General features: G+C 54.7%; 2 protein-coding genes across 7 annotated transcripts; both read right to left on the bottom strand.

Annotated features, from left to right (window-relative positions):
• Positions 1-47: 47 nt before the first annotated feature.
• LOC127590473 (protein TANC2-like) lies at positions 48-17623 on the bottom strand. 4 transcript variants are annotated; one of them, XM_052050029.1, is made up of 29 exons: positions 16909-17618; positions 12729-12806; positions 12386-12493; positions 9247-9386; positions 8990-9152; positions 8509-8826; positions 7502-7621; positions 7154-7420; positions 6932-7059; positions 6627-6858; positions 6387-6559; positions 6216-6296; positions 5914-6114; positions 5699-5833; positions 5415-5611; positions 5218-5326; positions 4995-5117; positions 4676-4813; positions 4511-4609; positions 3870-4061; positions 3702-3786; positions 3468-3583; positions 3262-3385; positions 2979-3154; positions 2762-2894; positions 2523-2614; positions 2308-2442; positions 2118-2218; positions 48-1999 (listed from the first exon to the last, which is right to left on the bottom strand). In XM_052050029.1, the coding sequence occupies exons 2-29, from the start codon at positions 12784-12786 to the stop codon at positions 565-567; spliced, it is 5379 nt and encodes a 1792-aa protein (XP_051905989.1). In that variant the 5' UTR covers positions 12787-12806; positions 16909-17618; the 3' UTR covers positions 48-564. The 4 variants fall into 4 exon arrangements, with proteins under 4 accessions (XP_051905989.1, XP_051905988.1, XP_051905987.1 ...); XM_052050028.1 differs by having other exon boundaries at positions 7154-7621; positions 16909-17623; XM_052050027.1 differs by having other exon boundaries at positions 7154-7621; positions 9247-9389; positions 16909-17622.
• Positions 4773-24625, bottom strand: LOC127590474 (retinoic acid receptor alpha-B-like). Of its 3 annotated transcripts, XR_007959616.1 has the most exons (10): positions 23607-24623; positions 21537-21691; positions 21297-21438; positions 20599-20759; positions 20309-20485; positions 20010-20214; positions 19812-19879; positions 19429-19519; positions 18882-19172; positions 4773-4790 (listed from the first exon to the last, which is right to left on the bottom strand). XR_007959616.1 is itself a non-coding variant. In XM_052050031.1 (9 exons), the coding sequence occupies exons 1-9, from the start codon at positions 23803-23805 to the stop codon at positions 18946-18948; spliced, it is 1377 nt and encodes a 458-aa protein (XP_051905991.1). In that variant the 5' UTR covers positions 23806-24625; the 3' UTR covers positions 18106-18945. The 3 variants fall into 3 exon arrangements, 2 of the variants coding, with proteins under 2 accessions (XP_051905991.1, XP_051905990.1); XM_052050031.1 differs by lacking the exon at positions 4773-4790 and having other exon boundaries at positions 18106-19172; positions 19429-19471; positions 23607-24625; XM_052050030.1 differs by lacking the exon at positions 4773-4790 and having other exon boundaries at positions 18106-19172.
• Positions 24626-25757: the final 1132 nt, after the last annotated feature.

Genomic DNA, 25757 nt, shown 5'->3' with positions numbered 1-25757 from the left:
TGGAGTAGAATTCGTTCACCTTCACTTGCACAACCGCCAGCCCGCCGGCAGAGGAACGCGCTTGGGCGAGGTGGCAAGGGACCTTTATTGACGGCTTTTCATACATCCAATTGAGGTCCTATGTTCTTCAAATTCCAAGTTGCCCAAATCACGGCCGCCGACGGCTGAACGCGTCGCGAACCATTGCAGGAGAGATGGAGAGGTCAGAAGTCTCGTTTGTCACAAACACACACAAAGAAATGGGCAAACATTTGTCATCACAAAAAGCAGCAAACTTCAAAGCAAGGAACGGAAAGAAGTCGGGCTTGTGATCCTGCGCAGGCTCAGCGGCATCAAGAACGAGTCTCCCAATGGTTTCAAGACCAAATGTGATATTTTGCCGTCCATTTGGAGGAGAGCAGTTCGCTGCTCCTCGTGCTCGGACGATAAGTCGACGGCTAGCTCGTTGCAACGGGCGGCTCTCGAAGCGCGTCGGCGACGGAGCCCCCCCCCCCTCCCCCGGATGGGTTTCGACACTTATCGGTGGTGGTCACGGCCTTCCTTGAGCCTCAGCGCTCGCCGTCTCTAGACATTGGACTCCACAAAGGGTCTTTTGGCTTTGACGGGAGAGGCGGGACGCGTCTTTCTATTGAGCGGCAGCGTCCGCGTGAGCTTGGCCTCGACGTAAGTCGGCTTCCGGCCGCCCACGCCAGGAGGATCCTCGCCCGGCAACATGCGGTAGGAGGGCGGCAGCGCCTCGCAGTGGCCGTTGTTGTTGCTGCGGTTGTGACGGGCGATGAGGAAGGCCGGCTGCGACAGGCCCGGCTCGGCGCATTGCTTGTCCGGCGGCGTGACGACGGTGTCCACCGAGGACACGGCCCACGACCGGGAGGGGCCCAGGCCGGGCGGGGGAGCGGGCGGGGCTCGCAGCCGCGCTCTTGCAGACTCGTCGCCGAGACCCGCGTAGGGCGGCGCGTTCCTCGACGACGAGCGGCCGGCCTCTCCGGGATACGTGCCGCCTCCGACCGCGCGCTCCGTCCGGGGCGGGGGGGCGGGCGCCGGATGGTCCGGGGGAGCCGCGCGCGGAGCCCGGTCCGCGGGCCGGGGGAGGGCCGGCGTCCCGAAAGCCGGACCCCGGTTGGCCCGCTGCCCGCCCACGAGGCTGCCGCTGCTCGCGGAGAAGCGGACGACGGGTCTGTGGGGAAGGGCGGGGGGGGAGGTCGGCTGTCGCGGGGCCGCCCGGTGAAGGTAGCGCTGGTCGTCGGCCGGCGCTTTGGCCATTTCCGTCACTTCCACGGGGTAATGGGCGGCTTTGGATTGGTTGCGGCTGTACTGGCCAAAGCGACCCGTGGCGGGTTTGGGCGGGTAAAGCGGGTCTGCATCCGCGCTCTCTCCGAGACACGGAGCTCCGCCCCCCACGCCCGCGAGCACCCGCTGGCTGGCTTTCATATCAAAGGGGCTCGGCCAGACGCCCTCTCCGAGTTGGGCGAGTTCTTGCGGCAGGCGGGCAAACTGCGAGTAGGCGGAAGGACCCGAAAGCGCGCTCGACTGAACCGCCGAACCGGTCTGGACTGCGGGCGGTTGCGGCCGCTGCTTTTGCTCGTGAAGAGACCTCGACTGCCGCTCGTGCGGCTCCGTTGCCCGGCGCGGGTCGGCGAGGTACAACTTGCGCTGCGGCGCGGGGCTGCCGGGCCGCGGGTCCTGCCGCGGCGAGGTCGCGGGGCTCGGGCGGCGGTAGGGAGACGAGGAGGGCGAATGGGCGGGGCTCGTCTCGGGGCCGTGCGCGTGCCGACTCGGAGGCAACGGCGCCTCGTTGGCGTGAACCCGCAGGTAATCCGAAGCTCCGGACCTGGCGTTGTGGTCGGGCAGGACGTTCCGCGCGGCGGGAGCGCAAGCGTCCGGTGGCGGCGCGTGCTGCCGACACTCCTCCTTGACCCGAGACAGGAGCCGTTGAATCTCCCGGTTGGAAGGAGACAGGCGGCTGGCTTCCAGCAGGTCTTCCAGGGCTGCGCCAAACTCTCTGCGGGGGGGGGGAGAAATGATCAAGACGGGATCAAAAAGTTTGCTTGGATGCCGAAGGGGAGCCGCCATTTTCCACCGGAGCCAAATTGCTGTTGTCGGCGTTGCGGCTGGCTTACCGGCGACCGCGCTTGGCGCGGGCTCTGGCGTAGAAGGCCTCATACGATTGGTCTTTGAGCTCCAAAGCCCTGGTGGCCAACTCCTCCGCCAGGCCGAAATCCTGCGGGCCCAAGTTGGCCTTTGAGCTCAAACTCCGAGACGAGGCGTTGCAAAAGCGCGCCCGTGCGTGCCGGAAGAGGAACGACTCACGTTCATTTTGCGGCGACAACGCGACAGGTTGAGGAGCACGCACACTCGCAGCTGCCTGAACGTCTTTGGCTCGTCCGCCGGAAACTTCTGGAGTGCAGCCTGATAGGCGTGCGCCGCTTCTCTCACTTGACCTTGCTACACACACGATAAATGTTTGCCTGGTTGTTCCCCCCCCTGTCCCCCTCCCCGACTGGTATTTCTAGCAGGCATCTTACCTTGTACAGTTGGTCCCCCTCTTGGACTAATTTACTGATGAGCACCATTAAAATGTCGGGTTTGGATGTCGCCATGGCCCAGGTTGCCGGTCCTACACACACACACACACAAACGACACACAAAAATCGTGTCAAAAATGGCTCCAACGGGCGCTTTGGTGTCGGAAAGATGGCGAGCATATCAGAGCGCTGGAAAAACACAGCCAAGTACAAAGTAAGAGGGGGTGGGGGGGCCTTGCCTATTTGGGCTCCTTTTTTGAGCAGGGCGACGACGGCCGACGTGTTCCTGCAGCCGACGGCTCGGTCCAGCGGCCGCATCCCGCTGGAATCCACGTGTTCTACCGCCGCGCCGTGATCCACCAGATGCTTCACCTGACGGGCGGCACAAGGCAAACTTGAAGGCGCCTCGAAGGCCCTTCACCGCACCCGCGCCCCCGCGTTGAAAGTTTCACCGACCACTTCGGGATCGCCGCCGAACGCGGCCAGATCCAAAGGCGTGCGACCGCCGCGGTCGCTATGCGTGGCGGCGGCGCCTCTGGCCAGCAGCTCTCGGACCAACGGCAGCCGGCCTTTCAGACACGCCCAGCTCAGCGCCGTTAAGCCTTCCCTGTCGGCCTGATCCGGAGAGGCGCCTGCGAGCGGCAAACGTCACACATTGCGCTGGAAATCAATCCGTGGCCAAGATGCGGATTCCAAGTGGGCCGCGTACTGGACCCGTTTCGCCTTTTTTTTCCTTTACCGTGATCCAGCAGCAATTTGGCGGCGGTCACGTGACCTTCCGCAGCCGCCGTCATCAAAGGCGTGCGGCCCTGCCGGTCGGCCGCGTCCACCTGCGCCCCGTGAGTCAGCAACAGCTCCGCCACCTGACGCGGGTCGGGGGGGACGGATTAGGAGGAAGAAAAGGCCAACGACGTCCGAGGCGTGCGCGTGCGGCGGCGCTCCGACCTGCCAATGGCCCCGCCTGACCGCGCAGAACAGCGGCAAGACGCCCGGCCCGCCGCCTCGAGCCAACAGCAGCTCGCAGACCGACAACCTGCCGCCTCCCGCCGCCGCCATCAGAGCTAAAGGAGAAGAAGAAAAAGGAGAAGACGTTCTCATTCCTTTGCCGGCGTCCAATCGGGTGAGCGGTCTCGCGAGAGTGAGCGGCGAGGGTCGCTCCCGCGCCGGATGGGACGGTACCCGTCTCTCCCCGCAGGCTGTCGGCCATGTTGATCCCGGGTCTCTCCTCCTCGTTGTCATCTCCCTCCAGCAGATAAGACACAATCTGCAAACAAAATACACCCACCGTCTGGCTCCACCCGCTGGTGCACCGGGGCAAAAACGCATGAAACCGGCAAAGGCGCGTACCTCGGCGTGACCCATGCCGGCCGCCGCGGTCAGCGCTTGCTGCAAGGCCTGGCTCCTGCCGGGCCCCCTGGGGCCGCAGCAGGCGCCGCAGCTCCAGTCGGCGTGCTTCAGAAGGAAACGCAGCACGCGCAGGTGGCCCCGCTCGGCTGCGTGCACGGCCACGCAGCGACCCGAGCCGTCGACGTGACCCACCTGGAGCGTCGACGGACACAAAGCAGGTGTTTGTCAGCCTGACATTAACATTTCAACGACAAGCCCCCCGCCCCCCCCACCAGCTATATTACAGGATATCATTTGACAGATTTCAAAGTGACTCTTTTTTGGACAGTTCAAAACAACAACAATAGTATTCACACACACACACACATTCCTGCACTTGTGGCACAGTGAGGACCAAGTAAAAAGGAGTTGATTTTGGAGGGTGTCAAAGTGAGGACCGGCCAAAATGTCCTCACTTCCTCAAAATGTCCTCACTCTGTTGGTTAAAAACTCATGCCGGTCCTCACAATACCGGAAGTACAAGAACACACACGCACACGCGCGCACACACACACACACACACACACGCCCATTAGCTGTGTCCTCATCATGCTGAAGTCTTCACCTGCGAGACGTTGAGGCGACGGCACAACAGGCCTTACCTTGGCATGATGCTGACTAAGCAAGGTGACGACGTCCAGATGTCCGGCAGAAGCGGCGAAGCCCAGTGCCGTCAGCCCATCTTGTGACTGAATATCCACCTGGAGCAAGATTTCAGCTTTGAAGCCACTCCGCTTTTGTCGCGGTCGTTGTTTTTCGGCGCGTACCTGAGCTCCGTGGTCAAGCAAAAGGGCTACGGCATCGGCGTGGCCCAAATGAGCGTGGACGCACAGCAGGGGGGCGTTATTGAGGACACCGCTGCGATGATCCACGTCCGCCCCGCTTAAAATCAGTAATCTGCTCACCTGCATAGGAAGGAAGCTCCGTTAGCGTCTGCCCGATTCGGTTGTCCCGCGGGTGTCGCTCGCGCCATTACAAACGCATCAATTCAGTTAACTCGTCTGCGGACTGCTAATGCTCATGCTATAAAAGCGCCGCGGTTTTCTCCCATCGGTGGTTTTGAGCGTGTCCAACGCAACGGGTTACCTTGATGTTGGGGGTGTAAAGGTTCCGCAAGGAGGAGAGAGCGTGATTCAAGCTCTCCGTGCTGTAAGACATCCACAAGCCCTGCAGAATGGAGGAGGAAACGCCCAGCTTCTTACTCAAGCCCTGAAAGAGGAGCCAAAGTGGTCACAATAGCAAAGATGGCGGCCATTTTCCCTAAACGGGCATCGCAAATAACACGCGCGGCGAGCAACTCGGGGCTTACTTTGTAGATGTGAGCCTTTAAGATGTGATGTCCCAGTTCAAGGCTCTGCTGTGGGCTCAGCTTCCCTCCCTGTCTGCAGAGCCAGAAAGCCAGCAGCGTGTGACCGCTCCTGCGGGGGGGTGGGGGGGGGGGACCATCAACGCCGCATTTAGCCTTCCCCCTTATTTGGGCCGCTCCGGGTCCCCAAGTAGCGGTACCTGGGCTCGCAGAGGAACCTGTGGTCCTGCCCTTGGTCGCGCCACACCAGCCATTCTCGGAAGGAGGCGTGCTTGAGCATCCTGCCGCCGTCGGCCCGCCGCGCCAGGAAAGGCGACAGCTGCTCCAGACGCCGCGAGAACTCGGCCCACTGCATGGCCCCGCCGCTCAGAGCGCCGGCATTGATCACCTCAAAAAGCTGAACGGGAAGGTCACATTCTTTTCCACGTCCGCCCCCCCCCCCCCCAGCCTTTGTCTATGTCTGAACAAACAAGATGGCGGCTACCTGTCGATCGGTCAGCGGGCGCAGCGTCGCCACGGTTACATTGAGCAGCGGGACGACTCTCAGGAAAGACGAGCGCGTGGGAAAGCGCATGTTGAGTTGCAGCAGGTAGACCTCGGCCAGGCTGACCGGAACCACCTGAAGAAGCAGAGAAAGGCGTGCGCACGGGGCGCTCGATGAAACTCCGCATCCAACGATGCCCGGCGTACCTGGCGTACCTTGAAGCTGGAACTTTTCAGGACCAGGGATCCTCCCTCGATCAAGTCCAGGGTGAGTTTCAGGTAGAGGTAGGAGCCTTTGCTCAGGGCCTTCAGGTGGCTAATCAGCTTCGTCAGGGCCGCGTTGTCCAGGCGAGCGTTGCCGAGCGCCACGTTGCTCCGAATCTCACGGCTGCTGTGGATGCGTTGCAACATGTACGCCTAAAAGAAGACGCGTCGATTATAGGAAAGAAGATCTCCGATCCACACCAGCGTCGCCTGGCGGGGGATTGGCCGTCTCCAAAGCCGGTTCCGCGCGTTACCTGCAGGTCTCCGTCTATGGCCGCGTTTTCTTCCATCCCGTCTAAAGAGATGCGGTGAAACGGCAAAGACCGAGCCACGTCCTGTTTGAGGATCGCAAAAAACGTTCTTGAGGACCAATCGGTGAATGGCGAGTGTCATTTCCATCCACGCGGCGAGATGAAGGACGCTACCTGCTGATCGGTCCTGACGGTGGCGATGATCTTCAACCACGGAGGGAATTTGTGGATGTTCCGGGACAGGAAGGAGGCCAGCGTGTCGCCGTAGTCCGGCCGATGGAACTCCGCCTCGTTGAGCCCATCGATCAGTAGAAGGAGCCCCGCCCCCTCCACGTGCAACCTCCTCTCTGGAGAACAACAAGGCAATCACACGGGCGCCGGCCGCATTGGTCAAAGCCAAGCAAACGGCTTTACCCTTGTGAAGAACCTCCAGCGGTTGGAGAATTCCTTCTCGGAGGGCGGAGGCGGGGTCTCGGATGCAGGACCGCAGGCTGAGCGAGCTCTGAAGTGGCGGCCATGCCTTCAGCAGCTCTCGGTACGCCGACAGGCGCGGGGCTTCGCTCAACAGCGCCGCCATGTTGTGGACGAACTCCGGCACCAAACATGTGCGGCAGTCGTCGGCCTGACAGAAGTGATAAGAAACCACCTGCGCCGGCAGGCGGGGGGACCGTTTGCGGACGGACGGACAATGCCGATTGGCCGGAGCGGGGGCCGCCTACCTGTCCCGCCAGCCTCAGCGCGGCCTCCCGCTGTCTCCTTTTGATCTCCGGAGTCCCTGGACGGCTCCCCCCTCCTCCTTCATCTGCCCCCCCTCGTCCCAGCGAATCGCAGGGGGCCGATTCCGCGTCTGAAAGACAAGCAGGCCGACTTCGTGTTGGGTGAGGCGGCACCTCGCGGCGCAATCCAATTTTTCTTTTTCAGTCCTCGGCCCCCGCGCTTACTTTCGGGCGGCGTCTGGAGAGCAGAGGATGTCGAGCGCATCCGGTCGCCGTGACAACTCAGCGCCGCCAGCCGGGCGATGACGGCCGTCTTGCCGAAACCCGCGCTTCCGACGATCAACACCCCTCGATTGACGAGCGGGTCGTCGCCGGAGAGACGCTGGGCCACTTCCTGGAAGAGCCACTCCCTCCCGGTAAAGTCGCGGTCGGACGGCAGCCCGGGAATGTGGAAAGGGAGGGGCTTCGGGCTCGGGTAGGGACTCAGCTCAACTGCGGAGAGGGCAAGAAAAGCGTTGCGGACGCTCGCGGAGCGACTTGTAAATATGGCCCCGGCGCGTCGGATGTCCTCACCCCGCTTTTCTTGTCGACTTGCGCAATTCGGTCGAGGCATTCTGAGGGACGCCCTGGAAGGGGGGCACCTTTGCCGTTCGTCGAGGTAGGCCAGATCTTCGAGTTGAGCCCCACTGGTGGCTGAACAGAAGCAAACTTAAGGATGACGGAGCAGACGCGGCCCCCTCGAAGCCGCGCTAACATTAGCGGCACGTCAGCGCTAAGACGTGTCACGTCGGCGGTGCGAGTCACGACCGTGGCTCGCTTTCGTATGCGAGGACTTGCATTTGTTTAAAAAAAGGAGAAGCCTTGCAGAAAATGTTGAGTGTACACCAACTTTTATATCCACCATCCATAAGTTTGTATTAATTGGGGAGCTTCCCGACTTCCCTCAAATGTGACGGTCAAAGGCAAAAAAATATTTCCAAACAGCGACCAAGACGCCGGCTCATCGGCTCGCTTCTTGTGAGTGTGTCAGAAGTATGCCAAGAACACAGAAATCAGGAAGGGGGGGGCAAATACTTTTCTACGCGTCCACCATCGGGAACGTGTGCAGCCGATCAAGGCCACTGCAAACTTTTTGGGGGTGTTCTTTTCCCCAAGCGCAAGCCAAAGCACAGCCATGATGTTGCGCTCCGAAGAGACTTCAAAGGAAATGTCATTTGCTTGACAAAATGCTGCAAAGACGCCGTCGGGTTCTTTACGAGAAGAGCGCAACTCACCGAATGTGTGAAAAGCAGTCAATCCGGTCACAAGCAACGGCGCAGACAATGCGAGCGCTCACTCGGCTACATATCCTGTGCGTGTGTGCATGTGTGTGTGTGTGTGTGTGTTCCGAGACGTCATCCGTGCGACTTCCTTCCTTTCCCAAGTGCTTGTCTCAAGCGCTCATGAGTCAGTGAGCATGGAGAAAAGGGAAGGGAGGATGAGCTAAAACCCCCGCGCGTTTCTGCTTTTCAACCGCTCACCCCGTACCGGCGCTTCGGCCTCGTACAGGCACAGGCACAGGCACAGGCCATTCATCTTACCAGCAACGGAGTTGGGGCGAGGCATCAGGTAGAGCGGGATGGAGCGGGTGGATCCGGACAAGTGCTTTGAGTCTGGCCCCCATTCCGGGTGGAGTCGGTTCAGGCTGTACGCGGAAGACACGCCGTCCTCCGCCCCGTAGACAAAGTCATCGTCGGAGCTTCCCGCCGCTATCATACAGGAAGAGGAAGTCGACGACGCCACCGGCCACCCCTGCGGCCGCCATCGTTGGAGGCTGCTTCCTCGGTAACCGTCGCCGGGGCGCTGGGCGTTGTCCTCGCGCTCTGCCGCCGAGTCGGCCGAATAGCTGGTCAGCGTAGCTGAAAGATGTGAAGAGTCGGGTCACGTTTATTTCTTTAGCCCTTCATCCCAAACGGTCAAGCGCCGTCGACGAGTATTCACGACATCCCCTCAGCCAATCCGGGGGAAAACGGAGAAACCTGCAGGCGGGGCCGCAGATGGGGGAATCCCCCCCCTTCTTACCTATGATGCCACTATCTCTGCTCTCCAGAGTCGATGTGGGAGAGGTGACAGAGGCGCAGACGGATGGTTTGTTGTCGTCGTTACCCTCCACGCCAGCAGGGGGCTGTAGTGTGGATGAGGGGGAGGGGTTGCTGCTGTCCAAACTGGAGGAAGGCGAGATCCTCTGTGGGGGAGAGGGGAGAGAGCAGATTAAGAAATAACATTGTGGGATCATTTCTGCTGTTACTTGAGAAATGATGTGATGCGACGGGGATGACCTGTCCATCCACTTGGGCGTGGTGAGGTGAGCCAGGTTCTTTGCGAAGGATCTTTTCTCCCAATAAAAAGCCCAGTCTGGTCATCAGCGCGTCGGCCGCCTCATCTACGGAGGGAGGGGGGCCGAAATCTTCCTCTTCGCCTGCTGATACGCATGCAAACAACGAGTTTTGACACGTGGCCCGTGTACATCGCTGATCTCGCTCATTCGTTTCTCGGATGAGCGTATTTCAAGGAACGCCGCTTTGGAAAGTTGTTGCGCATGATACCAATTCGGAGAGAGCAAAATCCAATTTGCACCGTGATGGAGACACACTCCTTTACGCAAGCCGCAATGCCATTGAGCACAAAAATCCAGTCGGTCCTTCGTTATGAAGCTAAAAAAACGTGTTCCGCGTCTTCTGTATTTACAACCGAGCCCCAACGGAATTTTCGGTCTGTTTTGGCTCTTTCGGGTCGGCAATTTCTTTCCTGCACCTCCAATCGCGCATCTGCTTTCACTGAAACGTGACCACTTTCCGAGCAGAAAATGAGTGGGACTGTCAACACGACACCAATTAAACTGCACGGGAAGGAACTTGGCCAGCGAGTTAGCGGTGTCCGCGCCCACTTTTCGGTAGTTGTCCTAGCTGTGCGATGCAGACCGTGCCTGTTCCAGTGACTGTGGTGCGGTAACCTTTGTATTTGCCAATTGTTCCGATTTTTTTAAAGTCGCAACTCCAAGAGGGTGGACCTCAGGTCCGGAAAGCAGGACGCAATTCATTTGAGACCCGACTCCCCAGGAGGACCGTTGCGTGCTCAAATGTGCGTCAGCGACGGCCTTTCTGTGCGTGATCCCCCACTGGTAGATTTCACGTGGAAGGTCAACATTTATGCTGCTTGATAAGCCTTCGCTGTGATGTTCCCGGAACACAGCCACGCCCCCGCCCCCCACCACCACCACATTCCTACGTGTGTTTTCAAAAACCGTTCCGTTTCTTGACAGTATGTAATTACAACTCTAAATGGAGACTGGTGGACTAAATAATAGAAAGGCACAGCGCGTGCCGCCGCACGCTCATGTGTGGTCAGTCAATGACAGAGTGCGTAAGCCGCGAAGCTAAAATAAAACGGCTTTCCGTTTGGTGCCGAGCGATATGCCTTTGCTGGGCTCGCTCGCATTCTTTTCCATTTTCACTCCGCTTGGCCTTTTTACAGCTTTTTCGTGACGCTCCTTTCCGAAAGGCTGTTTTGCGTTTTGTTGTTTTTGCAACGCGGGTGATGAAAATGGCAGAAGGGAGGAGGAATGACACGTCACTGGGGGGGTCGGAGCAAAGATTCGAGCCAAGATTCGACTTGCGCCATCAAAACTTCTCGTCCGGCGCTTTTCCAAAGCTGGCATTCGTAAAGCCGGTCTAAAAATGCAAGTGACGTAATCCAAGCGAGCAGAAGTCAAAACCACTTCACAGACGTTAAGCTGGAATCAAAAACAACATCACAGTTGGAGTTGGAGTTTTTTTGGGGGTGTCCAAACTACGGCCCAGAGGGGTCATTTGCGGCCCGCCGACCACGACATTGTTTGGTCACGGAGAAGAATTGACGAGTTGTACGGCGAGGAGGCGTGGAGACTGTTGACACTCAGCCAATCAGGATGCGGAACACAGAAAAAAAAATTGCCCGTCCCTCCCCAATGTCAATTTTAGGGCCAAGGAGTGTTGAAAGAAAAACCCCTTCCTTTTCTCCGTCGGCGGCCCCCCGCCGAAACCGGACTTGACTCTCACCTTCCTGGGATCTTCTGCCTCTCCCGCTTCTCCTTCCTCCGTCGCCGGGACGATGGACCCAATCCCGACACAGATCCGAGTTTTCCTCACGAGTCCGACAGCAGCAAGCGTAAACGAGAAGGCTTCGCAGAAGGGAGGAGGCGCGGCCCAAGGCGCCAACCGCCCCGCCGCGGCGGCCGCCCGCAAACCTCCGCGGGAGACGCGCGGGGGCCCGCTCGCGCCGGCGCCACGCCGCCCTGGAGCGGGCGCACGCTTTCAAAATAGCCGCCGTGCCGTCCATAACTAGCGAGCGGCCGGCTCGGAATCGTGTCCGAGCGTTTCCGTGCCGAGGGCGGCGTCAAGACATCAAAGGGGCCGCCGTCGGTCACCCCAAACGGGGGGGGGGCTTCCGTTTGTGTGATGACGAAGGACAAAAAGGTTGCCTCTGCCACGGGGATGGGTCAGCGCAAGTGAACCGTCGCGTTTCCGAGTTCCAGAGAAGACAAAAGGAGAAAGGGGAGACGGATGGTGGGAAGAAAAAGAGAAGAGGAGCTTTCTCTCTCTCTCTGTCTCTCTTCGGGAATAGAAAAGCACTCGAGATAAGTGTGGCTTGAACTCCGCAGAGGCAGGAGAAAAACGGCGGCACCTTGATGGTGAGATTGTCCAAGGCCCTCCAAAAGAGAGAGCGTTTCACGTTGAGCGCAAGTCACATCGCAACAGACCGAGTGGGGCGGCATGGGGGGGGGGGTGTCCGCCGCTCCCCTTTGAGGCAAAAAGTGCAAAGCAGTTTCCTTCACGCTCGTCTGCCAAACACGCCGTCCAAAAGAAACGTTCCGACGGAGATCCTCTTCCGCCGTGCCGTCTTCAGGTCTTGGAGGGCTCCACGGCAGAGCCTCCGTAGCAGAGCCTCCATATCTGCCCTGAAAGACGATCTCTCTCGTCTGACTGCGGCGCAAATCACAACTCCCCTCCTCCAACCAAAACACGCACATGAAGGAGAAAGAGGGAGGGAGAGCATGGCGTCGCTCGACGCGCACACTCGTTTTGCTTCAGAGGAGAAAAAACTTCTGACCACAAATCCACTTTGCTCCACAGAAACTTTTCTACGCCTTGCAACCGCTACAAAAAAAAAAAAACATCGTGCCCTGAAAAGATCAAGGCCAAAGATTGTTGCCATTTTCTGGGAAAACAAGTGGGCACATTTGTTTTAAGGACTCCCCCCCCCCCCAAGCCACTTCTTGCAGCTCTTCCCAGGAAGGGCTTCCCGGGCCAGCCGCTCTCTCTGGCTTGACCGTAGGGGAAGTAGGGAATGGCCAGCATCAAACTTTTTGGAAAAGGGCTCATCGGTTTCGAGGTTTTTCGAGGCTACCCGACCGCCCTAGAGACAAAAACCAAGACTTACCGGCCGTTCTTTTGGCCTGACGAAGGTTCAGAGGAGAGGAGGGAAGGGAACGACTAAATCCTTCGCTCGGTTTCATCTCTGAGCTTGCGGACTCAACGCCGTCGCCGCCTGTCGAGAGAAAATGAACGTTTGAAACTCCAAACGGCATTCCATAACACAACATCAAAGATACTGGTCCAGCACCCCCCCCCCTCCCAATTTTAACAATGACCATCTCTATTCACTGATTGATTAGGCTTACGATGTCACTTATCTACAGTCACTGGGGTTCAAAAAAAAAAAAATTGCGTCCAAATACAAGAGCTGTTTCACAAGATGGCTCATGACACATGCTGACACTGACCGCCATTGTTCCTGCGGCTTTTGCTTCCCAGCAGCATCTTCAGGCTGTTTCGGAACATGATTGCTCACGATGGACTTCCTGTCAAAAGATGATCAAACGTGACGTCAAAGAGCAAATACATCGGAATCGCACCGTGCATCTCGATAGACGTCTGCCATGCGTTCAAAAGAACAAGAGGGGGAGCCGCGACTATCGCTTGGACAAATCGATTCAAATCAAATCATGTGACCAATACAGGAAGTGTGTCGTTTCAACAACTAACCAATGGAGCGCATGAAATTAGACAAAGATGAAATCATATTTTCAGTAAAAAAAAAATTAATCGGCGTAATTGAATACAGCTGAAATATGATTTCATAGGCTATTTTAGGTTGCGGAGTCTGCAAGTTTTTCCTTATTTGGACATTTTTGTTGACCTGCAATGACTTGAGATGCACACCAGAGGGCACTATGGGGCGATCAACACAGCCTCAATCGAGTTTGTGTCACGTGATGATACACTCCTTGAGGTATCGTCTACCCGTCACTGTCCACTACAGCTTCTGAAATGTGAAGCATTGACGCTGAAAACAAAACAAAAAGTCATCATATCATATCACGACTGGTACAAATCTTCAAGCGCCACAGAAAAGCCGCCAGTTTACCGTTCGTGGCTGAACTAGATTTGACCATGTTGCTCACATACTTTGATTTGGTAGTTTTCAAAATTTTACAATTGTAATAAGAAAATAAAAAACACTTCCAAGTCGGTCATGGAGCGAGCGGCCAAAGGCAAGCGCGAGACGAGGGACGGGGCTGTTCCTGATCAAAAGCCATTTCTTGTCTTCTCCCTGAGTCACTGACGGCGGTCTGCGGCCAGCAAACATGAGTCGGCGCTGGCGCGGCGTCGGGTTCATTCACGTGAAACCCGCGCACGCACGCACCCGCGCGTGGGCGTGCACACTCGCCATCTGTCGTCAGTTACTGCTCTCGGTGACCTCCCATATCCTTGTTAGCAATAGAAAGGGTGGGCCCCAGGAGATTCAGATGACCCCCCCCACCCAATGTTTTGGCTCTATATGCTAATGATGATGATGATGATGCAAAAAAAAAAAAGCAATGGGATTTTTTTCAGCTTTAAGTGTGTCATAAATGCAAAAGAAAATCATTTTTTTTCCACAAAGAGGAGGAATGGCTGTGTGAGGAAAAACTTCTGTCTGGAAATACGAGCTCGGCAGACAGCCTTGCATTGTCTACATTAATGTATTAGGTTTTTGTTTTTTAAAGGCCCCCTTTTTCCCCTTTTCCTCGGACGGCACAGATGGATGACCTGATTAGCGGCGAACAATGACTCAACGCTCGCTCCCATTTAACATAAGCGGCCAATGTAATTGTATGCAAATTAACAGCAGTTCAACTGGATTTCGCATTTCAACCATACAATGAGAGTCGTGTTGGAGCAGAAAAAGAGATAGCAAGTCTATCAAAACAATCACGTGAGCATGCGACGTGTCTGTCACAGCTACTGCTGAAATGTAAAAAAAATAAAATAAAATCGGGCCGGACAGGCCAAATCTGCTCCACCTCCTTCGTAAAGCGTCCGTACTGGTCTGATTACGACTGGTCTGATTTCTTGCTGCATGGGAGTGTGCTTTGCTTTCAAAATGAAATAAAGTTCCGTTCGTTTGAAACTTTGGAAAAGGTCACGGCGGCGATTCACTTGTCGAAGTTCCCATTGATCATTTTAAGACACGCTGTTGGGCGTGGGAACTCCCCGTTTGAATTTTGAAACAACAATGTCAACGAAAGGATTTAAGCACAGACGGGCTTATCCGCCGTCTGCGCGCAATCTAACAGACAGCAAAAGAGTCGGGCCGCCTTTGCTGTACTGTCTCCCCCCCCCAGCCCCCCATCCGCGTACCAGGAGCATGAAAACCTGCGCTTGCGGCAGTGCAACCGGATGAATTGTTTTCCGGCGCATTCGGAAATGAATTTGACAATCGCAGATGTAGAGGAATGACTCCCTGGACACACACACAAGTTTCGCACCAACCGTTGAGCCGAACCAGCGCCAAGTTTTTGGGGAAGGGTTGTCGGCTGGGAAAGATGGATATGAGACATCCGCAGATGCAGTGGCAAGCTCCTGACAACTGGACAGTTGAGGGCTGTAAACTTGTGGAGGGGCGTCTTCAAAACGCACAGCGAGCGCACGTGAGCGTGTCGTGGGACCTCGGCCTCCGCAAAATGGAAAGCTGGAAAGATCATCAAGGACGACAGTCAAGCAACCTGCACGCAACTCTCCCTCCGTTGCCGAAAGCCGCACCTGAGCGCCACTAAATCACACGCCGCCCAATTGCTTCTCCGTCCTGGCTCCAGCTCGCGAGCGAATCTCGTTCGCAACGCCGTTTTTTGCTATCGGGCTGCGCGGCCGTGACGGCAAATGCTGAAACAAAAGCAATCGGTCTCAAAGTGGGGCCGAAATGCCCGTGCGGAACAAATGGATATCAAATCCTCCTGAAATGACAACGGCTTCAAGAATTTTGCGCCTCGTCACTTTAATTAGCCCACGCTAGTCTCATCTAATTAACTAGTGACTGTCACGGTGGGAGGGATTTTAATCAGAGTTCCATTAAACCCAGACTACAGACGACGAGCTTGGTCAGATTATTTGGGGATTACATCCATCTGCGCCGCCACTGTCGAGGAACATAGGTCAGCGGTGGGGGGGGGGGGGACGGGACAAAATACATCAAAGAACAACATCTCGTTGTCCAGATTGTGGCCGAAGAGCTTACGGTCGATAGCGCACGCGCGCGCACCGTTGCAACATCTTGAAAAAAATATGTTCTAAAGATGGGTGGTGGGGGTTGGGGGGGTGATAGAATCCAGCAGGTCCAGGTATTTTTGGCCAACATCTATGCGTTTCCTTGAATTGACAGTTGGTGATGTCAGGATAGGGTGAATGGGGTGGGTTTGGAAAGGGAGATAGAAAAACGATGGAATACAAAACTGTTGAGCTGGATCGAGAACATTTCCAAACACACAGAGTCATCCTTGTGGTAAAGATAAAGGAAGGGCTGGGGGCAGGGGGGGGGTGAGTTATGTTGTCATGGGTCCGATAATCCCGTCATTTCTTCACGGAGGATTTGTCTCCTGTCAAAACAAGTGCCTGCCACCATCTATCTGCTATGTGTCACGCTATTCGACATACAGTAGATATTAAAACCAGTGGCGGTTCTGGGGGGGGGGGGGGGGCAACGGGAGCACTGATTCTGCCCCCCCCCCCCGTGGTCCCCCCTCCGAGCATAGATTACACAATCGCGCCGAGTCACCGACGCAAAAGGTGGAACCAAGTGCGTGATTTAACATTCTCGTCGGACCCTTTAGTGCGCTGCACCACTTAAAAATGAGCGGGAAAATGAGAAGCAGTCCGCAGAGATGGAAATTACCACGACGTGCGTGTGTGTGCGTGTGTGCGTGCGTGCGTGCGTGTCTGTGTGTAACTTTTTTTGTCTCCCTTTTTATTTTAATTTTTATTTAACAGGATCAATATATAAGACATTGCCTTTTAAAATGTGGATGATTATATGCATGTAAAACATCAGGCTTCAGTGTATTTGCAATTTTTGTCCCCGGTAGGCTGGTACCATTATCATCCCCTGGCTTGATATTCTCAACAGATGGACACAGCGTATTGTTGACATTTTAGCCCTCCTGATACAGTTTTTTTTCTCATCACTGTAATGTCATGACTACAATTTCAAAGTTTGAAGAAATAAAAAGTCAAATAAGATTTCGAATCTGTCTTTTTAGCCCTGGATTGAATGTGCTCCCCGCCCATCAAAACCCGTGGCCCCAGCCCGCCCCCCTCAGTGAAATTGATTCAGAACCGCCCCCTAAAACACCAAAGTTATTCAGTCCAAACAGCGGGTAATGTATTCGTGTATTTTCCTTTTATGTGAAATCAAATATAAACAATAGTACGACAGACATCATTGTAACAATTACGAATGACAACAAAGCATATCCAAAGCGGAAGTGTTCATTTTATGGCACCGCTATGCTATATTGGAAAGCGACGTGACTCAATACAACACGCGCGCGCGCTCTCTCTCACACACACACACACACATACACACACACACACACACACACACACATACTCGCTCGCAATATGAAAAAAATAGGACAATCAGCCTACCGCGAGTAGTTACCTGCGTATTTGTCTTCAACTGAACGGAGGTACAAATGGCGTCATGAATGGCAGATGATAGGTGGGTCACGGTCGGGGCGATATCAAGCCCTCGACGTGTGCTCTCCCGTAAATAAAGCAGCGGAAGCCCGCGTAGCCGTCGTGCCGGAGCAAGACTTCCACGCCCCGGTCATGGCCGGGTATTTTCATGTCCTTGTCAAGAACGGAGTGGCGATAGTACAACGCCGAAAGCCTCCCTACCGGCAAAGGCTACCGCTTGACGTCGAGGAAGCCTCTCTGGCACTCGTCGCCTCCGGTCTCCGGGAGGGTGATGAATTATTCATGAAGGGGTGTGGCCAGTATGCTCGCGCACACGCGCGCGCGTCGGCTCGCTACACTACTCCCGCGTGCCGACGACAAATATCGGTGGTCTTCAGCAGCAGATGTCGGAGGGCACCCCTTGTGTTCAAAGTAGAACAAAGCGACGGATTCGTCTCAGTTCGGCTGGTCTTCGGTTTAGCACGGTGGCGACGTAACCTGAAAGTAAACACAGTATCGGAACGCGCCGGAGTCGATCACCAAAGTACCCCAACGCACGAGCGAGGTCATAATTAGAATCAATATTTGTCTGAAAACACTTGTCGCTAGGCCAGAGATCGAAAGCAACCAAGTGAACTGAGTCGCCCACTCGTGTTGAGTCGCGCGTGCCCTTAGAAAACATGTTTTGGGCTCCCCCGGTTCCGCCAAAAATATGTGATCATACACCGACGATAAACGTATTACTATGTTTAATTTATCCCGTTGTCCGTTTGCCATGATTGTACGTACGTCTTTAATAAAAGCGGTAATAGTAAGAAAAATAAAATATTACAACGGCGATGGCCACTTTTTTACACCCTTTTGCAAGTTCCCGGTAGCCCACGACCTACTGAATGGTTAGCACAGTGCTACAAGCGTCATCGGCAAAGACCTACGTCATTGCGTCATCGTAAAGCGTCCTCACGTCACCGCTTACGTCGAAGCGCCGAATAACAATGGGCTATCCAATGCAGACCGCCACATTTTTATTGTCTCCCTCGTGTTTATCGCTGTCGTTTGACTTTAACTACAGCACATATTAAATGGAACCTATCGTTGCAATTCTGTTATCATTTTACAAAACCACCAGTTTCAAGTGAGGTCCAAGTAAAAACCCCCTGACAATAATGGCGCTCCAAAATGAAGTCAGCATTCATGACAACGTCATGGCACGTTGAATTTGAGCAGCCGAACCCTTGATGTGGTCACTTACTCCGGGGCCCAGCTCACCCATTCGCACGACGGTTGGCAGCCTTATGGGAGGAGAGAACTGGAATTTGAATCATTAAAAACCAAAACAAGATTCCAAAGAGTAAATTGTGGATTACGACTCCAGCAGACAACAGAGCTGTAAACACAAAAAAATAGGCGCCCTCGTATAAAGTCAACAGTGGAATTGTAAAACAATTTGCGTGCGGCAGTAGCAATGCATACAAAGTGAGCATTGTGCGTTAGGGGGGGTGGGAGATGGCAACTTTAAGGGGGAATACTGATGGGGTGAAGGAGATCAAGGAGACCAAATATATCATGTCCATTTAAGAAAATATCTTTTTTACATACAAACACAGGCCCCGATTTTGCAAAACACGCATGGCTTTTCACGAGAGAAAAATGCACAAGAGGGTTATCATCTATATATAGACTAAACCCCATAATCCTTCATCAAATCTGTTCATATCTGACAATGTCCCGCGACTGAGAAATCAGAGAGGGGCGGCGAGAGAGCCCGATTCTTTTTGTCCGCAAAACAATAACAATAAAAAGAAACCATACGATCTTTACAAAAGGATTGTTGAAAAGTGAACGGGTAGTTCCCATGAAATGCGTCAAGCGGTCACGTCTGGACCAGGCGCTCACGATAGCGTCTTTGCAACCGCATCATTTAGGCGGGCAAAACGAGTCACGCATCAGGTCGGTGCTCGAGCGTGGCCCCGCGCTGTGCAATGCAGAGGTAGGAGGAGCGGGCGCTCACGGGGAGGGGCAACTGGCCGGGGGGCTGCGGCCGGGCGAGGGAACGGACATCGGGGACGGGGCGCTCGAATTTTGCCGCTTTGTTTGCTCGTGTTCGCTGCCGCCATCGCCGCCTCTGCCCTTCCCTTGGCCCTCGAGTCCCTCGGAGTTCTCCAACATTTCCTGAATGAGTGGAGGCATGGAGCCCGGGATCTCCATTTTCAGTGTGATCACTCGTTCTGCTCCTAGGGGGTCCAAAAACGTTGAACAAGGTGTCAAAAAAAAAAAAAGGTTTCATTTTCAGCTACTTCTTTATATTCAAAGCTTTGTTTCCTAAAGCCCTCATCTTCTTTGAGTCGGGGTCGCTAAGTGAGGCCATTTCTGAGAAATGCAAAGAAAACATTCGCTTTGGCAACGGCGAGGAGGTTAACTCCTCGATTTTCGCCGCGTGGACTGCAAACGTTGGGGCTTGACATGAAAATAAGAGTGCGATATACTGACCCTTCACGCTGATGCTCCTGAGGTCCGTGATCTTCATCAGGATCTTGGGGAACATACAAGGTTTGTCGGGTCTCCGTCTCCGGACGTAGAGCTACACAAATAAAAGGTACAACAAAAGTCGACGTTGATCAAACAAGTTGATGGAATGTTGAAGAAAAAAAAACGTCCTTTTTTTTTTCTTGCTCCCTCTACTGGTAATTCAAGTCACTAACGCTGCCTCGGCAAAGTCACGTAAACATAAGTCAATAAATCAAGAGCAACGTTTCAAATGGGACGAGCTCAGTCCGAAAATCCGATTTGTAATTCGGTCACACGGTTCCACACCTTCTACGTGACCGGATACGAACATGTGCCTATGGCGTATCCCAAACGGCACGTCAAACCTTCAGAGCTTCCAGCATGGGCTCCTGGAGAACATCCACTTTGTCCGACTCCTCCAGATCCTGACGGTCTGTGGGCCAAACACAAAATGGCGCAAAAATGTTACTCGTGTTCGCCGAGGCAACGGGCATCGGCGTGGGAGCATTCATTCCCCCACCCCCCTTTTCCCGGGGGTCTCCCACGTTTGACAGCTGCAGTACCTCCACACAGCAGGCAGATGGCACTGAGTAACCCAGTTTCCGCATCGTCCATCTCCAGGGGGAGCAGCTGACTGGCGAAGGAGAACACCAGGTCGGTGAGCGGCCCGAAGCCGGCGTTGTGCATCTGCGTGCGGTTGAGAGTCAGACCGTCGGAGAAGGTCATGGTGTCCTGGTCCGGGGTGTAGCGCGTGCAGATCCTCAGGATCTGGGATGAAAGCGGGCCGAGCGGTAAGGCGGCTTTCCCGTGGGAATTCCCGCCGTGAGATTTTGGCGCGGCGGCTCCGCCGTCACCTACGGACCAGTATGTCCAGGCAGGCCGCTTTGAGAAGAGTGATCTGGTCGGCGATGGTTAGCGTCGTGAAGCCGGGCAGCTGCTTGGCGAACTCCACCGTCTTGATGATGCATTTGGTGGACAGCTCGCTGAACTTGTCCCACAGGTTGATATCCAGAGGCACGCGATGCTCGGCGCTGTTATCCTGCGGCCGGGAAAAGGAGACGCGCACCCAAAGCCGTGACGAACATGCTTAGTGATGATACTTTCACAAAATGGGGGGTGGGGGGGAAGCAAAGGTTTGAAGGAGAAAAGTACCGTGGTGTACTTGCCCAGCTGACCAAGAGAGGGAAACGTGTCTCGGTGCGCGCGACGAACTCGCTCGATCATGTGCTCCGTTTCTGCCGACAAGACGTAGAGCTCCGCCTCCGCCTGCCTCTTCTCCTCCTTCCTCTTCTTTGTCCGGTCATTTCGGACCACTGAGTGCAGAGGAGAGGGGGGAAAAAAAAATCAACATTAAAAAAAGCTCCCTCTTGGATCCAAACCGGCCGGATCAGTTGTTAATGGCACGGAGAACCGCGTCTGAACGTGACAATACTTTCGACGACGATGCTGATTGTTTGCAGCGGCACACTGAGACAAGTTTCTTTGGTGGCCACACGAGGGAGCCAAAATCTTCAAAGCCGCTTTTTGTAGGACGGAGCGCAATTGTCCACTGTTGGAAAGGACAACCCAAATTATGAGCCGGTTGTTTGATGAAAACCGGATGACGGTGTCAGGTTTTTTATTTTTTGTCCTCCTGTATGCCATATCGGTAGAACGGTGGACGGATTGCTGTGGCCGGTGTCGGCTTTTAATTTGCAGTGTCTCAAGTCTTACAGAGTGAATGCGTTGAGCATAAATAGCCACCAGAGGGCGACAAAAACCGCTTTTGAGTCAACGAAAACTCCAAATGTTGACATTTGACAGTTTGTCTTAAGCATCATTTTTTGTTTTCCATTTACGATGAAACTCACACTCCTTGGACATGCCGACATCGAGGCATTTCTGCAGGCGACAGGACTGACAGCGGTTGCGTGTCACTTTGTTTATGACGCAAACTTTATCTCGGTGGCAGGTGTACGCCATGTTTTTCTGGATGCTCCTTCGAAAGAATCCCTGAAACAGACATGACGTGTGTGTGTGTGTGTGTTTATTGGATTAGTGATCCTCGGGGATGACGTCGGTCATCTCTCCGATCGTGTGAGTCGGCGTACCTTGCAGCCCTCGCATGCGCTGACTCCGTAGTGGTATCCGGAGGATTTATCCTGACATACAAAGCACGGCTTGTAGACGCGCGGCGGAGGTGGTGGAGATGGGGGGCTCGTGACCAGCAAATCTTCTCCAGAACTCGTGCTCTCCGTTTCGATCGCTGCGGAGGCGTCAACAAGAACATGGAGCGTGACGCCCATTCCATTAGGTGCTTTGCAATCGATTGAAAAATCCAACGCTGACAGTTTCTTTTTTACTTTGCGGCCGCGTTAAATTCACTCAGCAATGCACGGAAGGAAACTCGACGAGACGGGACTAAAAATGCCAATTTTGGAACGATCGATCGCACTCGTCGCCATCAAGCTTCGACTCTGACTCAACGTACAGCGACAAAGAAAGCATGACTTGCCGATTGACGCAGAAAGTGATGATTGCAAATTTTCCTAAGCCGACGTACAATTTGTCTCCACCCTCTGCGGCCTTTTGCTTTGTGTTGGGAGCCGTGGCAATGACGGAGTCCGAGGTCATGACCCCAAAGATTAAAAACACAATCCCTTTCCCCCCGCGCCTCTGCCTGCACTAACCTCTAACCTGACACAGTCGTCCCCTCCCCCTACCTCGGCAACCATACCAGACATTCCACCATAGAGAGGTGGAGCTTCCCTCCCTTGATCTCCTCTCGTCAAGCTAAAAGGAACAAGACGCGGAAATGGGGGGCTCTCCCACATCCTGAGCGGGCGAGCTCCCGTTCCGCCGGCTGCCCGACTGACTTTTTCTCACTTGATCAATCAACAGGTAAAAAGCGCGGCCGAGATGATCTGGCACTGCGCTGAATCCAACGGCGGCGTGAAGCCACTTGCACTTCCGCAACACCGCAAACGCTCCCGTTTCATATCCCCATGGACACGCAACTATTCGACTCCTCCCTTTTTCGCACACCGAGCTCAAACCCGGGTGCGAAAAAACCCGCCGTCGTCTCACATTCCCAGGCAAACTGCGAGTGCCAGAGGATCCATGTAGTGTGTGTATCCCCGTGTACATGCGCCCCCTTTGTGCCTCGAGCAGAAGGGGGGGGGCGCGGGAGGGAGGAGGGGTCATTCAGTGCGGAGAACTGATGACTGGGCAGCTGACACAGGAAAGAAAGGAGGCAGATACAAGGTGGATAAAGCGAGGGAGAGATGTAGGTCACTTCCCAATTGGCGCTGACTCATTGCTCTGAATCACACACACACACACACACAAAGCCAAGTAGCGGCCAGCAGCTCCTGCTTGCAAACTACAAGAGCGCTCGTGGCATACGAATATGCCTCTGTGTCCATTTGGCCTTTTGACCTTTGAACCGGCTTGATGCTCAACATTGCGGTCACTCAGACGCACACTCGGGAGGCAAAGCACCCCCCATCCACCGACCAGCCCAATGTGCCTACTCGAGTTATACATTAAAAAAAAAAAAAATCACTCGAGATCAGCGGTTCTTATAAACCTGATCTGAAAACTCAACAGAAGTGCGTCGGACAGTAATTGACGACACACTTTGCAGGAAAATCACTCCAGGCGGGCGCTAACCGAGGGCAGGCGCTTGTTGATCGACTAAAAAGGCCACTTGAGCAAAAGACGGCCAGCCCGCAAAGGCAAATCATCGTCGTCGGCACGCGACGTCCCTTTTAGAACATTGACAAGTGCGATCAAGAGAAAAGTGACGGAGCGAGTGAGCCAGTAAAAAGGCGCCGGCCAACTACAAGTGCAATTCATTGAGCGCGCAAGGTGGCGCTTGGCGACGTCAACAAAAAAAAAAAACATGAAAAAGGCACAAACAAACCAAAAAAAAAATGTCCTTTTGTCAATGCTAATTTTCAAGAGTACACATCGCATATTTCCGGACAGGAGAGCTTGAGTCTGGAAAGGCCTTTCAAAGGAGTTGGTCACCTTCATCATGAATTTTGAAGAAGAAGACCACAGACTCCGCTTTCAAACACCTTTTCAGACTCGAGCGTCTCAAATATCCACGCAGAAGTACAAAGTGACGTCTCCCCGTAATGCCGGAAAAAAAGAAAGCGTGAAGGCGAGTGACTCACAGTGGCAAGATCCGCTCCAGTGCCTGCCGCTCACCAGGGAGCCGCCGAACGGCCTCTGAAGACCCCCGACGCCGGCCAGGAGTCCTTGCTCGGGCTCCAAGCCCGGCGCTCTGTGGTAGTAGTCCATGCCCAGGAAAGAGCCGCCGCCGCCGCCGGGGCTGCGGGGGCTCAAACCCACAACGTCCACGCTTTCGTACATCGCCGCCAATGCCGAACCGCCGCTTTGCTTTCTCGGTCTTTTAGCAGGAAGAAACACCCAGAATGAAAGCCGACGAGGGACGGAAGGAGACGGCGGCGCTTCACATCTTCACAGTGCACCGATGGGCGAAGGCGAGGGGGGAAGGGACGGAGTGAAACGAGCCGTCCTTTTGACCTTTCAACCCTCCACGAAGCCAAGCGCGCTTTTGGTCACACTCCCCCGCAATATCGCGGCACCCATTTCGACCTCCTTCTCGCTCTTTCCACTTGTTCTTACATTCGCCGCCGCGCGACGAGCGCGTGGAAATTCAAGCACGTCTGTCCGAAAGCGCCAAAATAAAAATCCCGATCGGCACGCACGTGGCGTGTGTTGACTTTAGAACGAGTCCGAACGTACCTGGTTCCGATTTGAAAAGAGCTTCACGAAAGCAAATCGAGGAAAGCGCGAAAAAAAACAACGTCCGTCGCTCGATTCCTCTAACCCGGAACTTGGAAATGCGGCGAGCCGGGCACAACGGCGCCCGCGGCAGCGGAAAGCGGCTCGCGGACCCCCTCCGAAGTCACGGCGCGCGCCCTTCGTCTCGCTCCGGTTCAACGAGTCCACGCGGCGGGCCGAGACGGAAAAGCCCCGCGCCCGGCGCCCCTCGCGCCGTCGCACTTTCACGACGCGTGAAACGGGGCCACTTGGTCCCGCGGTGCAATGGCGGGCAGCCCGACGCAAGTCGGCACGCTTCGTCCTGTTGACGTCTTTTTGTGTTGGCGTTCCGGCGGTGTCCTGTGCTAACCTCCGGCCTGTACTCGTTGGCCTCGCCCCTTCTCCCTCTCTCTCTCTCTTCCCCCCTCCCCGTCCCCGCATCAGCTGAACACGAGCGCCACCCCATCCGCCACCGTCAACAACTAAATTTAGCTTGGTAACACATTAACACTGGTGGAAAGTAACACAACAAACATTTCCAACTCAACTATGCCGGCAGAAATATTTGGAGTATCTGTGCTGTCAATTGCTTTTCTGATGACGTTTTCTTTCCCTTTCTTCTCATGACCTTGTCAAATTGTTCTGTTGACGTTCTTGTTGACGCGCACGCGCACGCACAAACACGCACGCGCACAAAGCCAAATCCGGCCAAAATCAAATCTTTTTCAAATGGAAACAAATGAAATCGATGCTCTCGCCTCAAGGCCTCCCTTTATTGATTAGCCGCCGGTTCAAATATGAACAGTGAAAGGGGGAAAGGCACGGCGTTCATCGATGCCCGTTCATCAATGGCGACAACGAGAGAAAGTGTAGGCTGGAAAACAAGCAAAAGGACCGGAAACAATCAGCGTAAAATGAAGACGTGGATGAGGGCGGCGTGAACAGACAAGCCAGAAAATGTCATCACTTGACACGATTGAAAGACACGGCGACCAGTCATTCCAGCTCTTTTGTTGTATTTCTCTCGCTCGCTAGTCGCTAGCTATTATTGGGTAGGACCGAAAATCCCGTTTTGGTCTGGCGGTCCCGGAGGACGCATCAAATGAGGGGGAGGGCGCCCTTTGGCCCGCGGGCCTCGCGTTGGACACGTCCATCGGTCACCTATCCAACGACTGGACATTTGTGACACTTCAAAGGCGATTGCGCAACAACGCGGGGGTTCCATCAAGCGGGGGTGCGCACGGATGTACCCAACCTGTGATGGATTTCGTGGTTCTTCCTTTGCGGTAGGCCGCCTCTCCTCTCTAGACATGCGCCATCCAGCGGTTGGAATAAGCAACTGCACTCGACTCCAATGATTCCGAATGGAAGTGGATACACGACATTGGAATTACAGAGCGATACATGAAAGCATACAGATTTTTTTTTAAAAAACGTACGGGTCCCTTTTTCTCATCTATTCTTCTGTATTTTTTTTACATCCAAAGTGTCTTTTGCATTTGACATGAATATTTCCAAGCAGACAGAGGCAACAGCGT

This window comes from Hippocampus zosterae, chromosome 17, assembly GCF_025434085.1.
Source record: "Hippocampus zosterae strain Florida chromosome 17, ASM2543408v3, whole genome shotgun sequence".
NCBI classification, from domain to species: domain Eukaryota; kingdom Metazoa; phylum Chordata; class Actinopteri; order Syngnathiformes; family Syngnathidae; genus Hippocampus; species Hippocampus zosterae.
The sequence above is the reverse complement of the archived record's forward strand: the minus strand, read 5'-3'. Positions and strand labels throughout refer to the sequence as shown.

What these genes read in the sequence shown, in the direction of transcription:
- LOC127590473 (XM_052050026.1), bottom strand. Translation starts at nt 11,284, where the DNA reads ATGGACGGCACGGCGGCTATTTTGAAAGCGTGCGCCCGCTCCAGGGCG. An exon ending in CCGGCATGGGTCACGCCGAG is followed by an intron (nt 3,787 to 3,869) that starts GTACGCGCCTTT and finishes TTTTGTTTGCAG; the next exon opens with ATTGTGTCTTATCTGCTGGA. An exon ending in AGGGGGACCAACTGTACAAG is followed by an intron (nt 2,443 to 2,522) that starts GTAAGATGCCTG and finishes TCGTGTGTGTAG; the next exon opens with CAAGGTCAAGTGAGAGAAGC.
- LOC127590474 (XM_052050030.1), bottom strand. Translation starts at nt 23,805, where the DNA reads ATGTACGAAAGCGTGGACGTTGTGGGTTTGAGCCCCCGCAGCCCCGGC. An exon ending in GCGCATGCGAGGGCTGCAAG is followed by an intron (nt 21,439 to 21,536) that starts GTACGCCGACTC and finishes TGTCTGTTTCAG; the next exon opens with GGATTCTTTCGAAGGAGCAT. An exon ending in TGTCGGCATGTCCAAGGAGT is followed by an intron (nt 20,760 to 21,296) that starts GTGAGTTTCATC and finishes CTCTGCACTCAG; the next exon opens with TGGTCCGAAATGACCGGACA.